Genomic DNA, 22,759 nt, shown 5'->3' with positions numbered 1-22,759 from the left:
ACCTCTAACCACCGTAGGCTACACCACATATAAATCCATTGATGTCGTTTTCTGTGTCATTTCTATCTCCATGTCTGTTTGGTTTTGATCTGTAGCCTATTATATAAATAAAAACTAGTAGCATAAAAGCACGTTGTGTTGAACAAATCAATAGAAAACTCTTTAGACTTTAACACCAGAACAAGAAGCAAAACCTGTAGCGCAGAAAATGTTATTTATTTATGATGCGCTCTGGAAAAAAGAACAGAAAATAATAATTATTCATGAAAATTGTATGGGCTACATATTGTTCGGATTTTATTGCTAAACTGTTTCTGATTTTTAAGATTAATCATAATATCAGTATTAATGATGATTAATACTAGGCCATTTAGGGGATGCATTATGTATTTCTCGTTATTTTAATATGAAAAACTGGAAATTTGACACCCGTTGTTTTGGAGAGTTATAAGATATTGCAACAGCGCGTGTTATTTATATGCATTTCATTCATGAGAATGGGCTTGTTTTACAGTGGTTGATTAAACATTTCATTTACAAGTTAATTGAATACGGGCACACAAGGAATCTAAGAATGCGTTATCCCAGGTCCGCAAAAGCCAAACGCGGGACTGGTTATAACCCAGACATCCCTCCCTGCAAACTAATTTCAGAGATGTAGTAGCCCCTAACCCCACACGTGATGTGTCATGCAGAGCGGATCAAGCGCACAGTCGTCTCTTTTTTATTATAAATGCCATGAACATAAATGCACATCAGAAGTTATGTTTAAATTGCACGGCTTACTAAAATATAGTCTGTATGTCAATCAGTTAAAAATGTAGAGAGCAGCATTAGCTAAAAAATGTTTATTGTATTACATACAGTATATTTCAAACAATTTCATTCCAGAAACCACCTAAACAGGTTTATTTCGCCACCAAAATACGTTTAAATGGAATATGGGGAAAATGCACATTCATTCTTTCTGGTAAAGGGTAGCCCTAAAACTTGATTTTTCATTATATGAATGAAACGTAAGATTAATTCAATTACCAAAATAGGCCTACACAAGATATCGAAACTTATTGCAAGTAATGAATTGGATTTTTTAGTCACCGCAATGGTGAAATGACACAGTTCCCACTAGCTAATCTCACTTGCATGGCGCGAAATCTACTGGTATTTCCCCAAACATAAACACAGGTGAGGGCCCATATTTATAAAAAGTTATAGAAATGTTCTTAAGGATAGTGATTTAAGTGCCAAAAAATCTTTGTAAAAGTATGACTTGTAGGAGACCTTTTCAAGAAGTGAAGCAGTAACAATGTAAAACATTCAAAGGAAGCAATGTTTCAATTACAATTACACATTGCCTAGTAGCTGACTGTGAGTCTTGGATTTTACTTGTGTTTTATTTTCTGCGCATTTTATATTCTGAGTCTGATGTTCTCTGTGAGTGTCTGCCTGGTCCTCGACCCACTGTACCTGTGGTTAACCTTCTTAACTTATCCTGAAACATACAGCATTCAAGTACATTAAAACATAATATGCACAAAATTAAGAAAGACAATGAATAAATTAGTTTTACAGTGTGAATGATCTGGGCCGCGTTTCCCGAAACCTTCTTAACGCTACGTCGTTCTTAAGTTTACCTTAAGTTGTACCTTACCGTTAATATGTGTTTCCCGAAACCTTCTTAGTTAAGTATACCTTCTGTATGTTATACAGTATGTTCGGAAGGTTGGTCTGGAGCACTCTTAGCTATACCTTAACACTGTTAAGAGTACATCCCGCTAGTGGCCACAGTGGAAAAAAGCTTCTTTACATCGCAGTCTTTACAAATAAAATTCTAAACTTAAAAAGAACATTACGTTGACATGTTTTCATGCAAAGAATATAATTGTCTTTACACTTATGGTTGTTAGCTTTTTAATGATATTATCTAAATAAGGTGCATCAGCTGGCAACCCAAACAATTTTGAGTATATTTAAAGAGAAAGATTGCGAAATAAAGTTTAGTCAAACTGCATTTTTTTGGCTAAATCAAAGACGGCGCCAACCGAGGAGCATTTTAGTGCATTTAAACCTTGAAAAGCTGGCTACACTTTATGCTGCAATTATAATGATAGAAAAGTTAACCTGCCACGGCAGCAAATAGCTTTTGGATCGTGTTGGTCTAACTTTGGCAAATACAAAGCCCCTAAATTCAGCTCTTTTTTCCTGCTATAGCTGTTGATTATGTTCCGGGTTCTGCGCTTTTGTTGAGTAAATAATAACACTATAGCAACATATATGATAATATAAATAAGGGGTTCCCAAACACAGGTATAATCGGCTATCTCATGGCACACCTTTTAAATAGAAATTAGGGAAACAACACACATTCACTCACTTTACTTTTTCTTTTTCTTGTCATGAATGAATATGTTTAATTTCAATATCAAAATACCTCATTGTAGGGCTGCACAATAATGGCATACTTGTTAATCTCATTCCCTTGATATTGTAAGTGTGATTAATAATGTTGATTATATTTTAATGCTTTAATAAACGCGGCCATAAGCTACATGCTTCGCGCTGTAAATACGCCGCTTGAGCATTCAGTGTCCAAGCACAATAAACGTGTGAACTATACAAGTAATTGTAAGTTACTGGAATACACTTTTTTAATGCATCGCAACAGCAAGTGGCTTTGCATGACCCTCCGACCCAAAGTTTGAGATCCTTTGATATGACCATACTGCCAGTTAGTGTAGCGGGGTTGATACATTTGGGCATGAGATTGCGGGTTCTCACACTCATTTCAAAATTAAATAATATCGATGGTTGGATTTAGTTTGCAATTTGGTTTATTTTTATCCTATGAGTCCTAATAAATGCAACTTCAACTATTTCTAAAGTGCTTATTTTATAAAGAATGCCGCTACCTCACATAACGCAGTAAAGCAGTACTTGTATAGAGTGAATAATTGATTGTCGAACGATCAATATTTATTCAGCACCACCACCATGGAAAGCACCTGGTAACGTGGGACGTAAGAAAGTAACCTCTTATAGGTATAGTTTAGGAAGTAGGCTATACGCCTAGAAAAGGAATAACTTGAGTTAAGGTGTAACTTCAGAGTCTTCATAGCTAAGAGACAACATTATCGGGAAATGCAGCCCTGTTATATTTAACATTTTATTTTGGGATCACAGCACAGGATATTGGTAGTTGACGAATAAATTGGTTAGTTTTACATTATTTTATATTATTAATATTTATGTTTATCATATAAAATAACATAACAGGGATTTTATCATATAAAATAGCATAAGAGAGATTTATCTTCGTTCTTGGGTTTTTTCCTACATTTTTGCTGTCACACCATAGGACAAATTTGCATATTAATCATTTAATGATTATTGATTTAATCATTAAATTAAGCGTATCATTGCCATTTTTTAATAAAATAAGTTTAACAGCCAACAGAAAAGAGTAGCAAAGATAAAATATCAGTAGGGTCTGCATTGCTGGATGTGACTCTTATTTTGACAACGGAGCCGCTAAGGTTTACGCGTCTACACGCAATTACGCGTCCACGCGTCTGTACACGTTATGTCTAAAGACATTTTTGATCAAACGGACTTCCATACGATCGCAGCGTTTAAACACGCCCGTCTAGCTAGCGCAATAGCGCATGTCTCCCTCTCTTTTCATTTTTACTCTAGTATGCTGCATAGCAGACTCGCGCCATCTAATGGATTTTGTCTGTATTACATCAATACATTTAAAAACCGGATGAAAATTGCTTGGGGGGCCTGATGTGGCCCGCGGGCCGTAGTTTGCCCACCTCTGAACTAGAATAACACCTACAAGGATAACAGGACCTTGACAGTTATTTTATAATATATAATATTATACTTTTTGGGATTTCATTTCAGGTGAAACATTACATTTACATAAGATGCCAATCAGACAAATAAAATGATGATCAGATTTAATTTCTATTAATTTAGCATTTTGTTTATCTGTCCACTGATAGGCCTTGAGGCCTTCTATTCTGACTTTATTCTGTACATGATCATTATAGCCTCTAGATGTCAGTATCACACAGTAAAATAAATGGGGTGTGATCTAGATTGGATTTCTGAAAGATTTATAATCACAAAATGCCAGTTTAGCAACTTTTACTCTTGCATTTATATAGAGATGATGTTAATTATATTGGTTTGCTATAATTACTATATTAAGTGACATGGTATTTCACAGTCAATTTCATGACTAGATGGCACAATTGTTAATCAAAACTGTTTTTAAATGACTGTTTTTATTACAGCCGGTTCATGTAATTGTATTAAAAAACAACATATTGTCTACAAGCTTCAAAGTTCTTGTAAAAGAACTTGTATGTTCACAATACAGTCATGTCTAATTGAGACCTTTGTCATGTACAACCTGCATAAAATACATAGATTTTTTTTTAAAACATGACACTTATCAACATTTTGATGAAGATATACAGTAAGGCAGATGTCAGCTTTTAAACATCATTTCATTTCATTTAATTACATGCACATAAAATGTCATCAAGAGTTAAATCATGCTAAAGTATCAGCTCAAAACCGAAACCACACACAAAGCAAAACCACACACGAGCAAAGCCAACTGGTTATGACATGTTTGTTCTGAAGCACACAAACTATCCAATCACAAAAGAGACATTTTCTTACATATTGAGTCTCTAGGAAGATTGCAATCTAAATCTAGTTCTATAAGAAAAAACTACATTAAAATAAATAAATTACACACAGACTTCTTCAGACTTGCTAGACTTCTTCTGCGATGCTGGAATCACCAGAAGATTTATATAGCATTGTGAATGACCTTTATTTTTAATAATGTACAGTGATAAAGGAAGAGATAAAGCTTTAAGGCAACTTCTCCATAATAACACTAGAAGCAGCCTAATACATATTACATTAATACAACCCTGTTTTTGCAGAAGACACCAACCAATGAAAGTAAGGCAATTTCATTGTCATTAGTTTCTGAAGGATTGAAACAGAAATATAGACTGCCATGAAATATAGTGCTGCCATGCCCCAAAATATCTTTATACTACATATTGAATAGCATATTGTTACATGTAAAGTGCAATAAAATAAACCTTATTTGATGAAGAATTGCATATTATTAACAATTAAATCTGTATGTGTCACGGAATGTGTATAAAGACACAAACAGAATTATTCTTCATTATACTTTAATACTTCTGTAACAAACTCAGGAATACAAAAAAAAACCAGGACATACACAAACCATAGCAAACCAAAGACTGACAAGGAGCAAAACAAAACAAAACGGGGTGTAAAAAAACATAACTAGGTAACAAGGTAACTAAAGACACAGGTGAGTTGGTAACTATAGAAACAGACGAGGGACTATTTAAGCAAATGAATAGAATAGCTTTTTTATTGTCATTATAGTCAGGGCAAACAACGAGATTCATAGTGCACCTCTCGCAAAACATGAAAACCACAAAAAAACATATATGTGCCAACTATACAAGGAGACAGACGAAAGCAGTGATAAGGTGCAAAAAAAGTGGCAGACCAGTATATTTGGCTAATAGAATTGATTAACAAATAAAGACAACAGGAAGATCTTAAGTGCAAGGAGATCTAAAAATACAAACAGGAAATACAAACAAATGAACAAGAAAGACAATGAAACTAAACAGAATTAAACATAAACATAGCCTTAAATTGACAGTATGGGGTTAAAAATAAATGGGGTTAAATAAAACCTAACATTTAAATCGTTATAATCAGTGGCTGCTTCATGATGCTATAGTTATGATTTTCTATTTCTGCAGATGTCATTGAATGAATTATTTAAAAAAAAGTTTAATAGTTTTACTTAAAGCTACTCTGTGTGACTAAAAAAAACATTTCTATTGTTTATAAACACCAAAGCTTGTGGTGAAAACACCAGCATGTGGAAAAGTCCCCAAAGGTCCTTTGTGGTCATGCGTATAACAAAACCTGCAGAAAGAATTCAGATTTTTTTATTTCCTCATGTACAACACTGAACACACCTAGGAGTGGTTTCCCATACAGAGTTAAATACTAGTCCTGACTAAAATAAATGTTAGAGCTGTCAAAACTGAAAACAGCTTGCACTGACATTTCTTAAAATACATCAGTGCCATTGTTTTGTCTCGGAATGCACACAAGTAATGATTTTTGTAAGGCATAAAAGCTAGTAAAATGTTTTAGTTTAACTGAGGCCTTAATCTAATTCCTCTCTGGGAAACAGCGCCCTGGAGGTAAATCATGCGACATCGTGTTTGGGATGGCACAGAATGTTTCTCACATATGCAGTCTCGAAGGAGTCTCTCTTCTCTAGAACCAGAAAATATTTTAGCTGAATATGGCCTATGGCCAGTCTAAAATCTAGGTTTTTAAAGGGAACCCAGTGTATAGAAAGATGTATGGTTTAAAACGTTGTAATAGCCTTACAGTACTAGCATTTGTCGTTAGAAACTCTAAAAAACCTAAATGTAATACTCATTTTAACCTAAGGAGGCCGCCATTTTATTTTTCGATGACGTAAACTGGTTGCACGCAGGGAAGATATGCGGAGGGAATTGAATGAGTTTAGAGAAGAGATTTATCAGAAAGTTAAGGACTTTTCGGGGGATCTGCAAGCCAGACTTCCGGTATGGCGCTGAAGCAGATGGCTGCTTGAAAGAGTCTCCTAATCGGTCGACTTAAATCCCTTCGGAAAATATATCTGGAAAGTTAAAATTAGACTGAGATTGTCAATGGAAGGGGAGAAACAAAAAAAGAGTAAAAGGGTTCGAAAACGCGAAAAACGAGAGAAAAACGAAAACACCGAGAGTGAAGATGGAGACGGAGAAGTTAACATGCAGAGGAAGGCTAGCGAAGTGGCAGCTAACTCGGATTTAAAAGCCTTTCGAGACGAGATTAGAGCATTCAGAGTTGATTTCAAATCAGATATGGATGAATTTTGTCAAGCACTCCGGGAAGATATGCGGAGGGAATTGAATGAGTTTAGAGAAGAGATTTATCAGAAAGTTAAGGACTTTTCGGGGGATCTGCAAGCTACCACAGTCAGGCTTTCGGAACTAGAACAACACACAGCCGACGTGGAGGAGTGGAATGGAGCGGCGAGTGATGCTCTCCTAGGTATGATGGATAAAACCAGTGAGATACAAGCCAAGCTAATCGACTTGGAGGCTCGCTCGAGGCGGAACAATCTCCGCATATACGAAATCCCGGAGGGCTCGGAGGGAAGTGACCTGCTGGAGTTTGTGAAGAGCCTCATAAAATCGGAGCTGGGACTACCGCTAACGGATACACTCGGTATACAACGCTGCCATCGAGCGCTTGCTCCAAAGCCTCCCAGCGATGCACCACCCAGATCGATGGTTCTCTGCTTCTTAGAGCACAGAGTGAAGGAACAGGTCCTGTCCACAGCATGGAGAAAAAAGGAAGTGCGGTTTGAGGACAAGAGGATTTATTTTGACCATGACTACCCCTCTGAGATCTTAAAGAAAAGGAAGGCATACGCGGGGATACTGAAGGTGCTCAAGTCCAAGGGGATTCGCTTTCAAACGCCACATCCAGCTAAATTAAGAGTATTCTTCGAGAACGGTACCCAAAGCTACGAGAGTGCACCCGAGGTGGCTAAGGACTTGAGAATAAGAGGGCTTCCGGTGGAAAATGTCCTGGACTCATCAGCCAAAGAACAACAGAACACAACAACAAGGAAGTGGGTAGGACCAGAGCGAAACCGCCCTATGTAGACCAAGATCGGATAAGGGAAAAACTACAGAGCTTCCAATGGATTAAGTCCAGATCCTCCGGGACTGAGAAGGATAATTAGAATACTTGTGACCCTAACAAGATAGAGGGGTAAGTTAGAAAAGACTCTTAAAAAGAAAAAATACGCTATAAATATAAATAAGACTGATAATACCCACACAGACTTTGGGATTTGATATAACCATAGAAATTGGACATTTATTAGGGGGACTGAAGTGAAAATGAGTCATAGCGTATAACTAAGGGAAAAACATTTATACTCTACCCCGGGACAAAACTTGGACAACCGGGTTACTCTCAATAATTAATGTTTGGTGTTTGATATTAGCCTATCATTATTTTTCGAACCTGTTTAAGTTAAAAGTCGAAACCGATTGAACGGGGACATTTAGGAAACCACTACAGTGCTCTGTACACCTGAGAGTATTTTCGATGGCACTGTAGAGAGGCCCTCGACGGACGCGAGGACTTCCTCTCGATTTGAAGGTTGCAGGTTAAACCGTGGACTTGGAAGTCAACTGTCTTTTGTTACGTTTTTTATTTTTGTTGCTAAAAATGTATGTAAATTGTTCATTATGTTAAGCGGGTTGTAATGGGAAAGGGTACAAATAATCACGTGGTCCGAAACTAAGGTATGCATAAGCAGGAATATAAAGTAGTTACACTTAATGTCAATGGCTTGCACAGTCCGATTAAGTGAAGCAAGATCATCGCTAAAATGAAAAGGGAAAGAATACAGGTAATTTATTGGCAAGAGACACATTTACCCTCATCAGAACATGAGAAACTGAAGAAAATGGGTTTTCAAAATACATATTATTCATCTCACAAATCCGGGCGTAGAAGAGGAGTGGCCATTTTGATTTCTAATAGTATAAATTTCGAATTGATATCTGAAACTAAAGACAAAGAGGGCAGGTACATTCTAGTAAGAGGCAAATTAGACGGAGAGGAAGTCACATTGCTCAATGTACTGTATATGCCCCGCCGGGTAGCACCAAGGGGTTTTTCAAGAAAATATTTAACTTAATAGCAACAGAATCACATGGAACACTTATATGTGGCGGAGACTTAAATGTCCAACTCCAGCCAAGGCTAGATACAACAAACCCCTCTAAATCAAAGAACACAAATGCTAAAATGATTCAGAAGTTACTGAAAGAAATGGATTTGTGTGATATATGGAGAGACCAACACACAACGGATAGGCAATTTTCCTTTTACTCAGCCGCACACAATATGCATTCAAGAATTGACTATATATTTATGGAAAACTCAGACAGACACAAAATCAAGAATTGTTACATGGGGATTAGAGATGTGTCTGACCACGCGGGGGTATGTTTTATCCTACATCTCGGAAATCGAAAGAAAGACACAACCTGGAAACTCAATACAAGTATATTAAACGACAAAACGATTCAGAAACAGATACAGAACGAATTTGAATTGTATTTTCAAGATAACGATAATGGTGAAGTGACGCCTAGCACTCTGTGGGATGCTGCTAAGGCAGTACTCCGGGGTAGAATTATTGCTATCTCGTCTGCACGCAAAAAAGAAAAACAGAAAAGGTTATTAAACATACAAGAAGAAATGAGAAATCTGGAGACAGAATATGCTAAACATAAAGACTTACGAACATTGGCTGATCTAAACAAACTAAAACAAGAGCTGAATGGGATATACAATGACGAAATAGAAAGACAAATCAAATTTGCTAAACAACGATACTATGAGACGGGACCTAAAGCAACTAAACTATTAGCATGGCGGATACGGAAACAGCGGATAAAAAATACAATAAATAGAATTAAGAATCCGAGGACACAGAAAATAGGCAATGAATTAAAAGATATTCAGGAATCCTTTGAGTTATTCTACAAAGACCTATACACTCAACCAGCTAGGCCAGATACCCCAATCCTTAAAAACTTCCTAGAATCATTAGATTTACCCTCAATAGGAGAACAACAAAATGATGCACTAATGGCCGAAATTACGGAGGAACAATTAAATAAGGCAATATCAAAGTTGAAAGCAAATAAGGCACCGGGCGCAGACGGATTTACGTCTGAATTTTACAAAACATTTCGAGCACAAATAACACCCAAGTTACTACATTGCTTTAATTATATATTGAGAGGAGAGGTAGCTCCACAGTCCTGGAAAGAAGCAATTATTTCGGTCATCCCAAAGGAAGGGAAGGATAGGGAGGAATGTGGTTCATATAGACCAATATCCGTCCTAAATGTGGACTACAAATTATTTGCCTCTATTCTATCTAAAAGACTGGAGGGTATTGTTCCAGAGATGATAGATCTGGACCAAACCGGATTTATATTGAATAGACAGACACAGGATAATCTAAGGAGAATGGTGCAAATATTGAGTCATATCACAAAAGAAAATATAAGTACGGTGTTATTGAGTCTAGACGCTGAGAAAGCTTTTGACTCGGTGGGATGGGTCTGTTTGTATCAGGTGTTAACTAGATTCGGCTTTAACAGTAAATGTATTAAGTGTATTAAAACATACTCCTCACCAATAGCCAGAATAAAAACTAACGGACATCTATCCAAAACAATCACTCTAGAAAGGGGGACACGTCAGGGTTGCCCACTAAGCCCCTCTCTGTTCGCATTATTTATCGAACCATTGGCACAAGCAATAAGAGAGGACTCTGAGATAAAAGGAATTATAATTAAAGGAGACGAACAAAAGATACAGGTATGTATGTACGCAGACGATGTTCTGCTATTCCTGTCAAGCCCTAATTCTAGCCTTCCTAAACTGATGACTCTCTTAAAAACATACAATATATACTCAGGATACAAGATAAATATACATATGACCCAAGCACTTGTATATAACTTTAGGCCTAATTTAAGCATGAGGCAACAATATAAATTCAAGTGGAATTCCTCTTCGTTAAATTTCTAGGTATAACTTTTAACAAAAGACATATCGAAACTCTATGAACATAATTATGGACCTATCGGCAAAGAGGTTAAATCTGACATTACTAACTGGAACTTGCTTCCACTAGATATGAGCAATCGCATAGAAATAATTAAAATGAATGTGTTGCCACGGTTACTTTACCTTTTCCAATCCTTGCCGTTGGACATACCACAAAGACAATTTAGCGAATGGGATGCGATGATCTCAAGGTTTATCTGGAATGGCAGAAGGCCAAGAATAAGATTTAAGACACTCCAACTGGCAAAGGAGAAAGGAGGGCTGGCCCTACCGTGTTTACAGGATTATTTCTATGCTGCACAACTGAAACCCCTGATATGCTGGTGTATGCCTAGCTATGAGTCTAGGTGGAAAACGCTGGAAATCTCACAGATGGCCACTCCTCAGCAATCATTGCTTGGGAATAGAAACCTAGCAGAAAGGAACTATGGGAACTTGAATGTGTGGACTGTATTTTAAGTCAAGCTATGGTTTAGGGTCCTGAGGAAATTAAAAATAGAAAATCAGGTAGGGCCACTGAAGTGGATAGCAAATGACCCAGATTTTGAACCCTCTAAACTGGATGCAGGGTTTAAATACTGGGCACAGAGGGGAATCACTTCGTATTGCTCGATCACTTCGAAGGGAAAGTTACTGAGCTACCAAACATTGTCGGAGACATATGGACTTGAACAGCAAGATTTTTATACTGCAGATACTTACAAGTTAGGGATTACTTTAATAAGAAACTTAAGAGTACAGAAATAGAGGATGATAACATAATCACAGCATTTACTAACGCATATATAAATGGGGTAAATAAGAAGTTGATATCGAAATTATACGAATATACAGTATACAAACTAGCAAAAAGCATACCTCAAATTATGTAATACAAAAGTGGGAGAAAGAAGCTGATACACAAATAACAGAGGAAGAATGGACAGATATTTGTTCTATACAGGCAAGCACAACAAATTGTAGATTGTGGAGAGAGTTTGGATGGAATAAGATTTTTTATTACTCCCAGGATAACAGCAATACGAACAGGTGAACAGGGCTTGGGTATGTGCTGGAGACAGTGTGGAACGCAAATGGCTAACCATTATCATATCTTCTGGGAGTGTTCAAGAATACAAACTTACTGGCGGGAAGTAGCAGCAGAAACTGGAAAAATAATAGGGAAGGAGTTGGATTTCTCATTTGTCACACTGTACCTAGGAAAAATACCTGAAAGTATATTGGATAGTGATAAATATCTGTTAAAAATACTCTTAGCAAGTGGCCGGAAAGTAACCCGAAAATGGTTCCAGAGAGACCCTCCAACAAGGGATCAATGGAGGGAAATTGTGGATGACATATATAATATGGAGAGGCTTACATTTATGGTGAGATATAAAATGGACAAATGCATTGAATATTGGGTGAAATGGATTATGTATACAAGCCATTCAAGATCAAAGTCATAAAAAAAAGTACTATTCTGACTCTGTATTGCCCATGATGACCTTTTGTTTCTTATGTTACCTGTTCTCAATGAATAATAAATAAATAAATAAAAAGTAAAAAAAAAATCATTTCAAATGTATTATATACATGATGTTTTTAGCCATTATAAAATGCATTTCATCCAGATTTTGACTTTTTGATGCAATGTTCTTGTCTTCTCTCTCTCTGTCATTAGCTGACGGGGGATAATATTCACATGTGCTCTAATACAGAATAAATAACCAAACCGCAAGCATCTTATTATTGTGTTTATCAGTATATTCTCATAGTGTATTAAGTATACGATTATGGTGGATGCTGATGTCTTAAATATTATTAAATGTCTTAAAGGAGTCATGAATTAAGACATCAATTTTAACCCGAGCTTTTGTTATATAAGAGGTAATCGTATTCAAGCGAACAATTACAACTGTTATTGACACCAGGCCCAGCGAACGGCAGGTTCTGGAATGTACCTATCTATGACATAGATAGGTTGAACACCGCCTTCACAGAAGAATATCAACGACTACGTCTCTAGCCCTGCCCACTGGTTCGCTGTACTGAAGTAACACAAGTTGCGCGGAACCAGATGGAGCGAGCAAGCAATAAACATGTCGTTAAAGATTGCTAAATATTGTGCAGACAGTGCCTAGTTGAGGAAGAACACAGTCGCTGCATAACCTTCCTTCGGACATTAGTAATGCGTGGTTGAAGTTTATTTTTAAAGACGTTCCAGCTCACCTTGGTAAAACATTGAGCGTTTGTTCACTTCATTTCACCATGGATTCCTTTGTGAACAAGGCACAGGTCGATGCTGGATTTGCGGAGAGACTAAAATGAAAAAGCAGTGCTGTGCAGTCAATATTGGATCTGACAGGAATGGCGCAGCAATCTTACGTGAGTAAAACATATTTGTACTATGCATCACTATTTCTTTGTTAGAAATCGCTTGATATGTCCTGATAATGTGTAACCTAACATTACGTCTCTAACTAAATTCACAGAAGGTTCCAACTAAGTTTACTACGCAAACTGCTATCCAATCATAGCAGTGGCCGTTTACTTCCAAGTCTTCAATGCAGCACGCCCATTCAAACCGATCGTTTGTCAAGCCGGCCTCAAAACCCGGGTAGAAAATAGCCTATTACTTATTGATTTTGATGTTTTTGAATGTAAAAACCACGTGAACATCATAAGTAGACCTCATAAAACAGTATAAAACAATAAAAAAGGCCAGTTCATGACACCTTTAAAGACGGTCGTTTAAAGCTATGATTTAATGCACGTTTACCTTGAACAAACGCTTACTGATACTGAATGCATTCTTCTTTCATGGCAGGCAGGCTGGCTTGTGTCAAGAGGACATACCGCCACTTACTGTCCCTGTGTGTTTGTATATCTGATCTTATGTTTAACGTATCATATTTTACTGTTATATGTGGAAAACATGTGTGCTTCGCTGTAGCGAAAGAGAACAGGTTTAGGTTGCAACCATTGACGTCACGGATTTTGACGCAAAAACATGGCGGCCTCCGAGTAAAAATATTTTTTCAAAGTTTATGAATACTGTGACAGTTACACTGTTTTGTAATTTCACATTTATGAAGTCAATGCCATTGTTAATATATTAAGCCATACATCTCTCTATACCCAAGGTTCCTTTTAAATGTTTGTAGATTTATTTTGTATTATTATTAATGCATTATGAATATGAATATTTGTGTAAAATTAAGTTCCTTATAAATTAAATTTAAATTAGCTTGTTATCAGTGCAAGGTTTGATTATGTAATAAAATTGCACCTAAAAACTTGATTTTTGAATCTCTTTTTTTATTCAATGCACAAAACATACATTTTAGTATACAGATTTAATTTGACTGGAGCAAATAGAAATTAACTGGTTACATATTTCATAACAGAGCCATGCTTGACATCAGCATTCAGACCAATCAAGTTTTTCTTCTACTGCTTTTCATCTCAATGGACTGGTTAATCTTCTTTCTCCCAATGACAATGTACTAAAAATGCACAGATCAATTTATTCAACTCAAAAATGTAAGTAGAATTAATTAATTTATAATCACTTAAATCATGCCTCTATAGCTCAAAACATAGGGAATTGAGGGAATATCCTGGCTGAATTCCCTCCATTGGCCCTTATCAATCATGACCTTCTAATAATCCCCATCTATTAATTCACTTTCTCTCCTCTACACCTATAGCTAGTGTGTAGTTAGTGCACTGGCATTGTTGCTTCATTGAAGTGGATGCTGGTGGTTGGCAAGGAGAGACCCCCTGGTATGATTGTAAAGCATTCATTCATTCATGTTCTGACTTGTTTAGTGTACTTAATTTTAACTTAATTTGTTTAAGGTGGACCAATTGTGGCTCTTTTACAATGTGTAGTATTAGTCTCTGGTGTGCCTGGAATGTGTCTGTTAAGTTTCAGCTCAAAATACCTTACATATCATTTATTACACCATGAAAATGACCAGTTTTGGATGTGCAGGGAAATGTACTGTTTTTGTGTGTCTATAAATGTAATGTGTCATATATTATAGGTCAATGAAAATACTCAGTAGGCTTTATTAAAATGCGTGTGTCTATAAAAATATTAATTTACCTTACAAATGACAAATAAGCTGATTTTATTAAAGCCTGAAATTTTTTATGCAAACAATTTTTTAAGAAAGAGCACAGGTGCACTGACACTACTTTTTCTAGTATTTTAGACACTTATGATTTGAAATGGGTCTTATGTGTTTCCTTCAATGCTCGTCAGAGATCAGGTGGAGGGCATGCATAGCTGCAGTTAAACCTGTTGCAAACCACTTGCCATCAGAAGCTTTGGACACCATTCTTGCTACAGCAAGTGCAGTTTAAGCAGTGAAGCCAGGTCAGAGGCCAGTGGTCTAAAAGAATACTTTGTGTCCTTCAAAATCATAGTTCTTCTTACTGGATGGAAGAAAATCTTGCTGTCCATTGAAGATAGAAAACTTCCACAATCAAAGAAAATTTAAATAGGCAATGTACAGGCATTTAATGGAGGTTTTGCGCAACACATGGGTTTCAGAAGCTGAATGTGCCCAGGTGGTTTCCAATAATCCACAAGAGAAGGAGAAAGTGGTTTGCATATGAAATTCAGAGGATGCCAACCAACAGGTTTTGTTTACCATACAGTCATGTCCAACCAGTTTGGAAAAATCCTTTAATGCATGAAACTGTACTGATATACTGAAGTCATGACCATTTTCATGAAAATATACCTTAAATATTATAATGTTACAGCCAGGGGCGGTCCTAGACCATTTGGTGCCCTAGGCGAGCTTGACTGATGGCGCCCCTTCCCCACGAGAAAAGAACTCATGTCCAAAGAAGTTTAATTTATTTTTTATGTCAAAGTATTGTTGTAGATAGAGGGATGGCAAAAACTGTTGAAAAAAATAAATAGACATTATAATTTTAATTATATATTTTTTTCTCACCGCATATTTGGCGCCCCTCACTAGATGGCGCCCTAGGCAAGCGCCTATGTCGCCTGTAGGAAGGACCGCCACTGATTACAGCTTAATTATTCAACATATAGAGTTTTTCATTTAGTTGCATTACACAAAACTTCATACATGTGATGAGCATGAAATGTTTTTATATATATTTCTAATTTTCAGATTTTACTGATAAACATTCTTTAGATTCTTCCTGGATTTTGAGTATCAAGGCCCATGTATCATCATTTTCACACAGTCACAATGGAAAAAAAACTTCCCAAACTGTTTTGTTTCATAAGCTTGGCATTTAACCAGCAAAACCACACACAAGCAAATCCATAAACTGGTTATGACGTTAAACCTGAACCACATTACAAACTATCCAATCACAAAAGAGACATTTTCTTATATTTGTAGTCTCAAGGAAGATTGAATTCTAAATATCATTCTATATATAATAAAAAATACAATAGCTAATTCACAATACATTTATTGAAACATGATTTATGATAATGATTATCTACGGTGTCAACACTTCTGCAGAAACTAGGAAGTTATATGTTCTTGGGTTATGTGGATTGGTATTAATCATATGAAATATTGTCAGCAAATCAGAAGTTTATTGTAGAAATATCATCAGTTTCTAAGCCGATTGAAGTTGATGAAACTCTTGCATTGTTTGTTTGTTTTACACACATCGTATTTACACAACAATTTACACAAATCATACTTACACAGCATATAAACATCCGTACAAAAGTGCCCTAAAATTTAAGCCAAAATATAAATATTTATTTTGGTTAAATATAAATACTTTTTCTTTTGCACTTAACATCTTTTTGAACTTTTTTTTTTAGTTTTGTTCCCTATAGATTTTAATTGTTTCTGAAAAATTCAAAATATCTACTTTTGTACTGCATTAAAGAAAGTTAAGTAAGTTCAGAATGTCATGATGTTAAGTAAATGATTTTCAGTGGTTGGCTGAACTATTTGTTTAAAATTGAAAAAAATAATTAAATATTGCCTGCTCCATTACACCACTAGTACATATACTATACATAAATCTGTTTTGTAGAAGCTTTGCGAATAAACCCATACACCAACCAATGAGAATAAGGAAACTTTGTCATCATCAGTTTCTAGGAAGATTGAAATTTTTGTTTAGTTATTTTTCTATTTGTAACTTGGGAGCCAAGTTTCTTAAAAAGAGCCTATTCCCGGTTGCATAAAGCACCTCAAGTATTGCCCTTATGCCACTTAAGGAATGATTTCTCCTTACTTAAGAGAATAACTTAAGGGCAAACTTAAGGAAAATTTGCACCTAAAGGGATACTCTTGCTTTACAAAATTCTTTAAAATATCTCCTTTTGTGTCCAACAGAACAAAGAAATTATACAAAAAAATTCTACTATGGTAGTCAATGATGTCCCAGAAATGTCAGTTGCTAACATTCTTCCAAATATCTTGCTTTGTGTTCAACAGAACAAAGAAATTTAAACAGGTTTGGAACAAATTGCTGTAACACAACACAGGACTGAAGGACGATGCCACACAAAGAGCTGAGGTTAACTGGTGGTTTTAATGCAAGCGGTGAACAGATGAATAGACGACAGGTAAAAATCCAGCAACGGGTAACATCCACAGGTAATTAAAGTCTAAACTAGTAACACACATAGTACAGCTAGACCTGACCCTAGACAAGACAAAATACATGGTAGTGTCCAGGGGGTGAGGTTCAGGTTTGGGTGCTATCATGGAATAGTCGGGTGCAAGGGATTATGTAGAGTTTAGTCCGTAGTGTTAGAAGTCCGGTGACTGGGAATAACCTTATGTGAAGGTTACATTATGTTAGGGCTGGCAAGGTTTCTCATAGAACATTCATATTTATCTTTCCATGTGGTTTTGTTTCAGAGGCTTGCCATTTAACGCGCAGAATAATTTCCTTCTCAAGCACTTACTGATGTATCCCCACTTCCCTGCATTATTAAAGCATAATAATTATTGTTTCTTAAACAACATGTTTGGAAATTTAGATATGACAAAATTACAACTAATAACTTGATTTTCTTTAGTGAAATGTTTTCAGATTTTTCATTAGTTTGAGTAACCTTATTTTTTTTCAGTCGTTATTTGATTTAATTTGATTAAAGTGGGTATATAATATAAATATAATATAAATGACCACATAATAGAGCCAGATTACAGATCAATTACAACGTCTTCCTGCTGCCGCTTTCCCTGTTGAATGGTTAATCTTCATTTAATTGCCATTGACAATGTACTAAAGTAAGCAAAGATAAATTGCAATTAAAACTGCAGTAGGATGAGAAAAATGTTTAAACATGCCTAACTCAAACAAAACCAATGCAAGTCAATGGGGACCCTTGAGTAAATGATGACTGAATTTTCATTTGGGGGTGAACTACTCCTTGAAGGCCCTAACACTCTTATACGACATTAGAAGCTTTTACATTGAGAAACATCATTCTGAAATTGTTTCAGAATTTGTATAACAAGTTTTTCTCAGATTGGTGATTGGTGAACCTTATCTTTACTTCTGAGAGACTGTGTAAGATACTTTCTAAGATCTTTTTATACCCAATCATGTTACTGACCTGTTGCCAGTGATCCTTATTACTTTTTGAGCCTTTTGTTTCTCCATCCCAACTTTTTTGAGACGTGTTGCTGCCATCAGATAAAATTACCTTACCTTTTTCATTTCCTCAGTTAAACATTTGATATGATTTCTATGTTATATTGTGAATAACATGTGGGTTTAAGGGATTTTGTTTAACATTTTACACAGCGTCTCAACGTTTTGGAACATGGGGTTGTAAATGATAGAATCATTTGTCTCCTTAACTTTTTGAAGCAATTTTTTTACATTTAGTGCCCTGAGGTCATGGGTCCAGTTGCATAAACATAGCCGCTAAGTTAAGACTGTCTAAACAACTAGCCTCACTTACTCTGAATTAGTTAGGACTAATCAGTGTTACTTTTTAGATTTGAATTAGACCAATCCACCATTTTATGTAAAAATTAGATGACTAACTTGTAAGACTAAGCAGGTTATGCAACTGGCCCATGGTCTGAATTTTTCTATTTTGAAGCCATAATAGGATTTGTCATTTGCAATATTTACAAGGCTGCATTATTATTCAATAGGGTATTCAATGGGGTATATGCACACTGAGCTATGACATATGTCCGCTAAAATCTCAGCCAGCTCTGTTACATCCAGCGCACGTAGCATCCACAAGAAATGGATGCCACAATGGCGTTTTTCAAGGTGCACCTATGATTACGATCAACGACAGGAGTCAAATTATCCGAACACTACATCATACATCGGCAATCAAAAAGGAGAAGAGCTTCAGGCTGTCCATTTCAACCTACATCCACAAATATGATAAAAAGCTAAGTAAACTTTTGCACTTACTCAAGGCATGATCACAAAGGTAAATAGCAATGTTCAGCCGTAGTGTTGTCGGTTAGCTGAAATTTGAACGTTTTCATACTAAACACATCGCTTGATGAAAAATCACCTTAGCACAATGAGAGCGGAAGTGGCTTAGCTGGCTGAGATTTTAGCGGAAATACGTCATCGCCCCATATGCATATACCCCATTCATACTGTTAAATGCAATAGCAGTGTATGAAAATACTAATATTAATTAGCACTTTGTTATTGTTGGAAAATTGGCTTTATGAGGTACCTTAATACAAAAATGATTACTTTAAAATTGTGTATTACTGTTATTATTTCATATATTATTATGTTATTTACTTTTATTACACAGCTCTCTGGAATACTTGATTCTGATTGGTCAATCGTGACATTTCAAAGTTATTCCCAGAAAACACAGGTGATCCAGGAACTGAGTCATCTTGATTGGTGCTTTTAAATACTCAAATAAATTACTATAAATATGCCTAATAAATAACATACATGAGATTATATTTACAAATAATTAAACTAAATTGCATGTTTGTCTTGTTTGAATGTTGTGTCTTGGCTTAAAGACGATAGGAAACGTTTTTTTCCCTGTTTGGTTTGTATTCGCTAAATGAGCTAATAAAACATTACAAATCAATATTTTGTGTCCAATAATTTACTCATGTTGCTAGCAATGTAATAAGTGGGATAATGTACATCGGATCCACACAGTTGATGTCGGAGATTAACCTAGACATGGTGATCAGGACCCTGGCACGAAGCTCAATAAACTGCTACAAACTGACTTTATTCAAACCAAAATTACTTAAGCATAAGAATATGGGCAACATTAATATAAATATATTTATCTAGATTATTGTCTCTGTTTATCTGAGCTGTAGATGGCAAGTGTTTTGCTCCATATTTTGTTTGTAGATCTGAGCGAGATTGTGTCCATTATTGTGTCCATTGATTTGGTAGACTTGCTGTTTTTAAGGCTAAAAGTATTTATTTGCAGCTAAAATGTACATAAGTAACAAGAAACAACAGGGAACTGATGAAAAAGTCCTAATGTTGTTGTTTTAAAACCTCATTGCACGCACAATAGGATTAAATCTGGATGAAAACAGTATAAAACCTAATGCCTACTGTTAAATCAGTTTATACAATTTTCCCTTATAGACTCTGTATATCATACATCTGATCATATTCTTAGCCTGTTACCATGCTAATCTTTAGTAATTATCATTGCAGCAGTATCTTTTGAATGCAAATTAATCAATATTAAAACTAAAGATAAAGTCAGAAAGACAATAACATACATCTTTATATTTAATACACAATATACAAAACCTGAAATTGTTTCATTTAAAAAGCTTGAGCTAAATGAATAACATCATCACTACCAGCAAAAAAGCTCATACATAAGTCATACATATGTCTCAGATATGATGCTTTTTTACATTTTCATTATGTTTGTTTCAGAAATCTGTTAAAGAGTTGTGCATGAAGTTGTGTCTTAAAAACTAAATGCTTCTCCATCAGTGGTCCAAGCTGAGTCCCTGTTCAGTCAGTCAGAGGACCTACAATTTGTGTAATCATTAATTATTGTAATTATTACACATAATTACATTATGTTTGACAACACAGAGCTCAGAAATGTAATGTGTGTTAAAGTAACTTTGAATTCCCAGAATGTCACGATAAAAAAAACCTACCTTCATTAATGTGGTACCAGGATCCTCCCTGTTAAAATAAAAATGTAAGCATCAAAGAGGACTAATTTGAAAACAGGATTCATATAAACAGTGATATTGATTAGACTCTCCTTTCCACTGACCTGCTGATTTCTTCTTGTAGTAAATGAGTCCAGCAGCTGCTATAATGGTTCCCAACACCAGAGCAGAAGCCCCGATAACAATCTTATTTCTCTCAGACTCCGGGAGAGAAGACTCTGTTTATGTACAGTATGAACATGGTATTACAATAGATTCATTATGCCATGTATGAGTGTGACAGCACGGCCATGAACATTTTATTCAATCTATTTGATCTTATGTCAGTATGTCTAAGTATGTAATCTGCAATGGTATGTCTGATGTGACAGTAAGGTAACTCTTCTCTTACCCCAGTCAACAATCATGGGTTTAGTGGAGCTGGCGTGCTCCACCATACATGAGATCTTCTCTCCAGATTTGGGGGTGTACTCCAGGTGGGAGTGGATCTGATAGTACCAGTCGCCATCGGCCATCTCCTCAGTTGAGGTCACATCAGACGTCACAGGTACATTGTTTTTTAACCAGGTCACTTTGATTTGTTGTGGGTAGAAGTTGTATGCGCTACACATCAGCACAGCTGGATGTTTGCCATCGGATTCCTTCACAGAACTGACTTTAATATCCGGTTTAACTGAAAAGAGCAACATTTTATTTACACAACCTATAGTTCACATGTCAGGTATAATATAGCATTTATGTAAGTAGGCTTTTTATATGAAGAATCCCACAACTTTCAGTTTCCTTTTCACTAATTATGAAGTCAACATATTTTCGTCTTGTTCCATTTACCTGTTTTATCACGGACAGCTGGGTCTGAAACTTGAGCATTATGTTTGCAGAATCTGTCCACCTCGGCTCTTGCTTGCTGCAGTAAGGCGGTATTCTTGTTCCAGAACTCTGCATTTCTCACTCCATACTCAGTAAACCCTACAAACTCCCCCACAGTGCTGTTGAACTGTGTGTACAGATATTTATTGAAGTACCACCCAGTAATGAGCACCATGTCACTGTAATCAGAGGAGCTGTAGATGCATTCTTCCAAAGCCATTTCATAATATCCAGCAGCTGAAAAACAATGTGAAACATTACGTTTATTTGTATAGTTTTTAATTTACAGTTAAAAAACAACAGGACTCGGATCTACCAGTCATTTTATTGAGCTTTTTTCCAGACGTAACCACTAGATGTCACAAGAAGTGGTCCATTACAAGACAATAATCAAATTAATGTTGATGTGTCCTGTCCTGTCATTATTTCTTTATTGTGTTACGTTACTCACCTGGTCCAGTGAATGCGGACAGCATCAGCATGAGATGAAAACTCGAGAGCTTAGGCTGTGTCATTTTCTCTTACTCGGAATTCCTCAACTGAAGCAGATGCTGGCAACACTCTCTTCATGATCTGAATAATCAGGATGACCAGCCAATCTGCTACTCCAGGCTTTAAGCGTCAAGTGTTGCTAAGCAGTTTCCTGCTTTCATTTTTTAAGTAAACATTGACATGATTTGTGATTTTATTCCGAACATGCTTAAAAGTGGTTTCTATATTGAAATACCCAGACAGGTTAACTTTATTGAGTCCTCACGAGCAGCTTTGCGTTAGATGTCACATTGCAGCTATCCATTGGACCCATTTGATATTTGTGTGATGCTTATGTAAATCACTTACAAAATGTGCACCAATAAAAATTGCAAGTAAAGATGTAACAACGTTAAGTTAATATTAAATAGATTGATCTGGCTATTGCTGATCATGCCATTTGTTTCCTCATCACATTCCTAATGATAGCA

General features: G+C 36.0%; 1 protein-coding gene across 1 annotated transcript; it reads right to left on the bottom strand.

The window, feature by feature from the left end:
* Positions 1-20,180: 20,180 nt before the first annotated feature.
* LOC130568185 (H-2 class II histocompatibility antigen, E-S beta chain-like) lies at positions 20,181-22,382 on the bottom strand. The gene is made up of 6 exons (XM_057356890.1): positions 22,249-22,382; positions 21,759-22,034; positions 21,319-21,600; positions 21,032-21,145; positions 20,910-20,937; positions 20,181-20,774 (listed from the first exon to the last, which is right to left on the bottom strand). Exons 1-5 carry the CDS (start codon positions 22,310-22,312, stop codon positions 20,915-20,917), a joined length of 759 nt encoding a protein of 252 aa, XP_057212873.1. The 5' UTR covers positions 22,313-22,382; the 3' UTR covers positions 20,181-20,774; positions 20,910-20,914.
* Between the last annotated feature and the right edge of the window lie 377 nt (positions 22,383-22,759).

The sequence above is a fragment of the Triplophysa rosa genome, linkage group LG17 (genome assembly GCF_024868665.1).
Source record: "Triplophysa rosa linkage group LG17, Trosa_1v2, whole genome shotgun sequence".
Lineage (NCBI taxonomy): Eukaryota > Metazoa > Chordata > Actinopteri > Cypriniformes > Nemacheilidae > Triplophysa > Triplophysa rosa.
This window is presented reverse-complemented; position numbering and strand designations above follow the sequence as displayed.

Excerpts from the sequence above, each read along its gene's own strand:
- LOC130568185 (XM_057356890.1), bottom strand. The coding sequence starts at position 22,312 with ATGACACAGCCTAAGCTCTCGAGTTTTCATCTCATGCTGATGCTGTCC. Across the intron at positions 22,035-22,248 it reads GTCCGCATTCACTGGACCAG|CTGCTGGATATTATGAAATG; the intron begins GTGAGTAACGTA and ends ATTGTTTTTCAG. Across the intron at positions 21,146-21,318 it reads ACCCATGATTGTTGACTGGG|AGTCTTCTCTCCCGGAGTCT; the intron begins GTAAGAGAAGAG and ends GTACATAAACAG.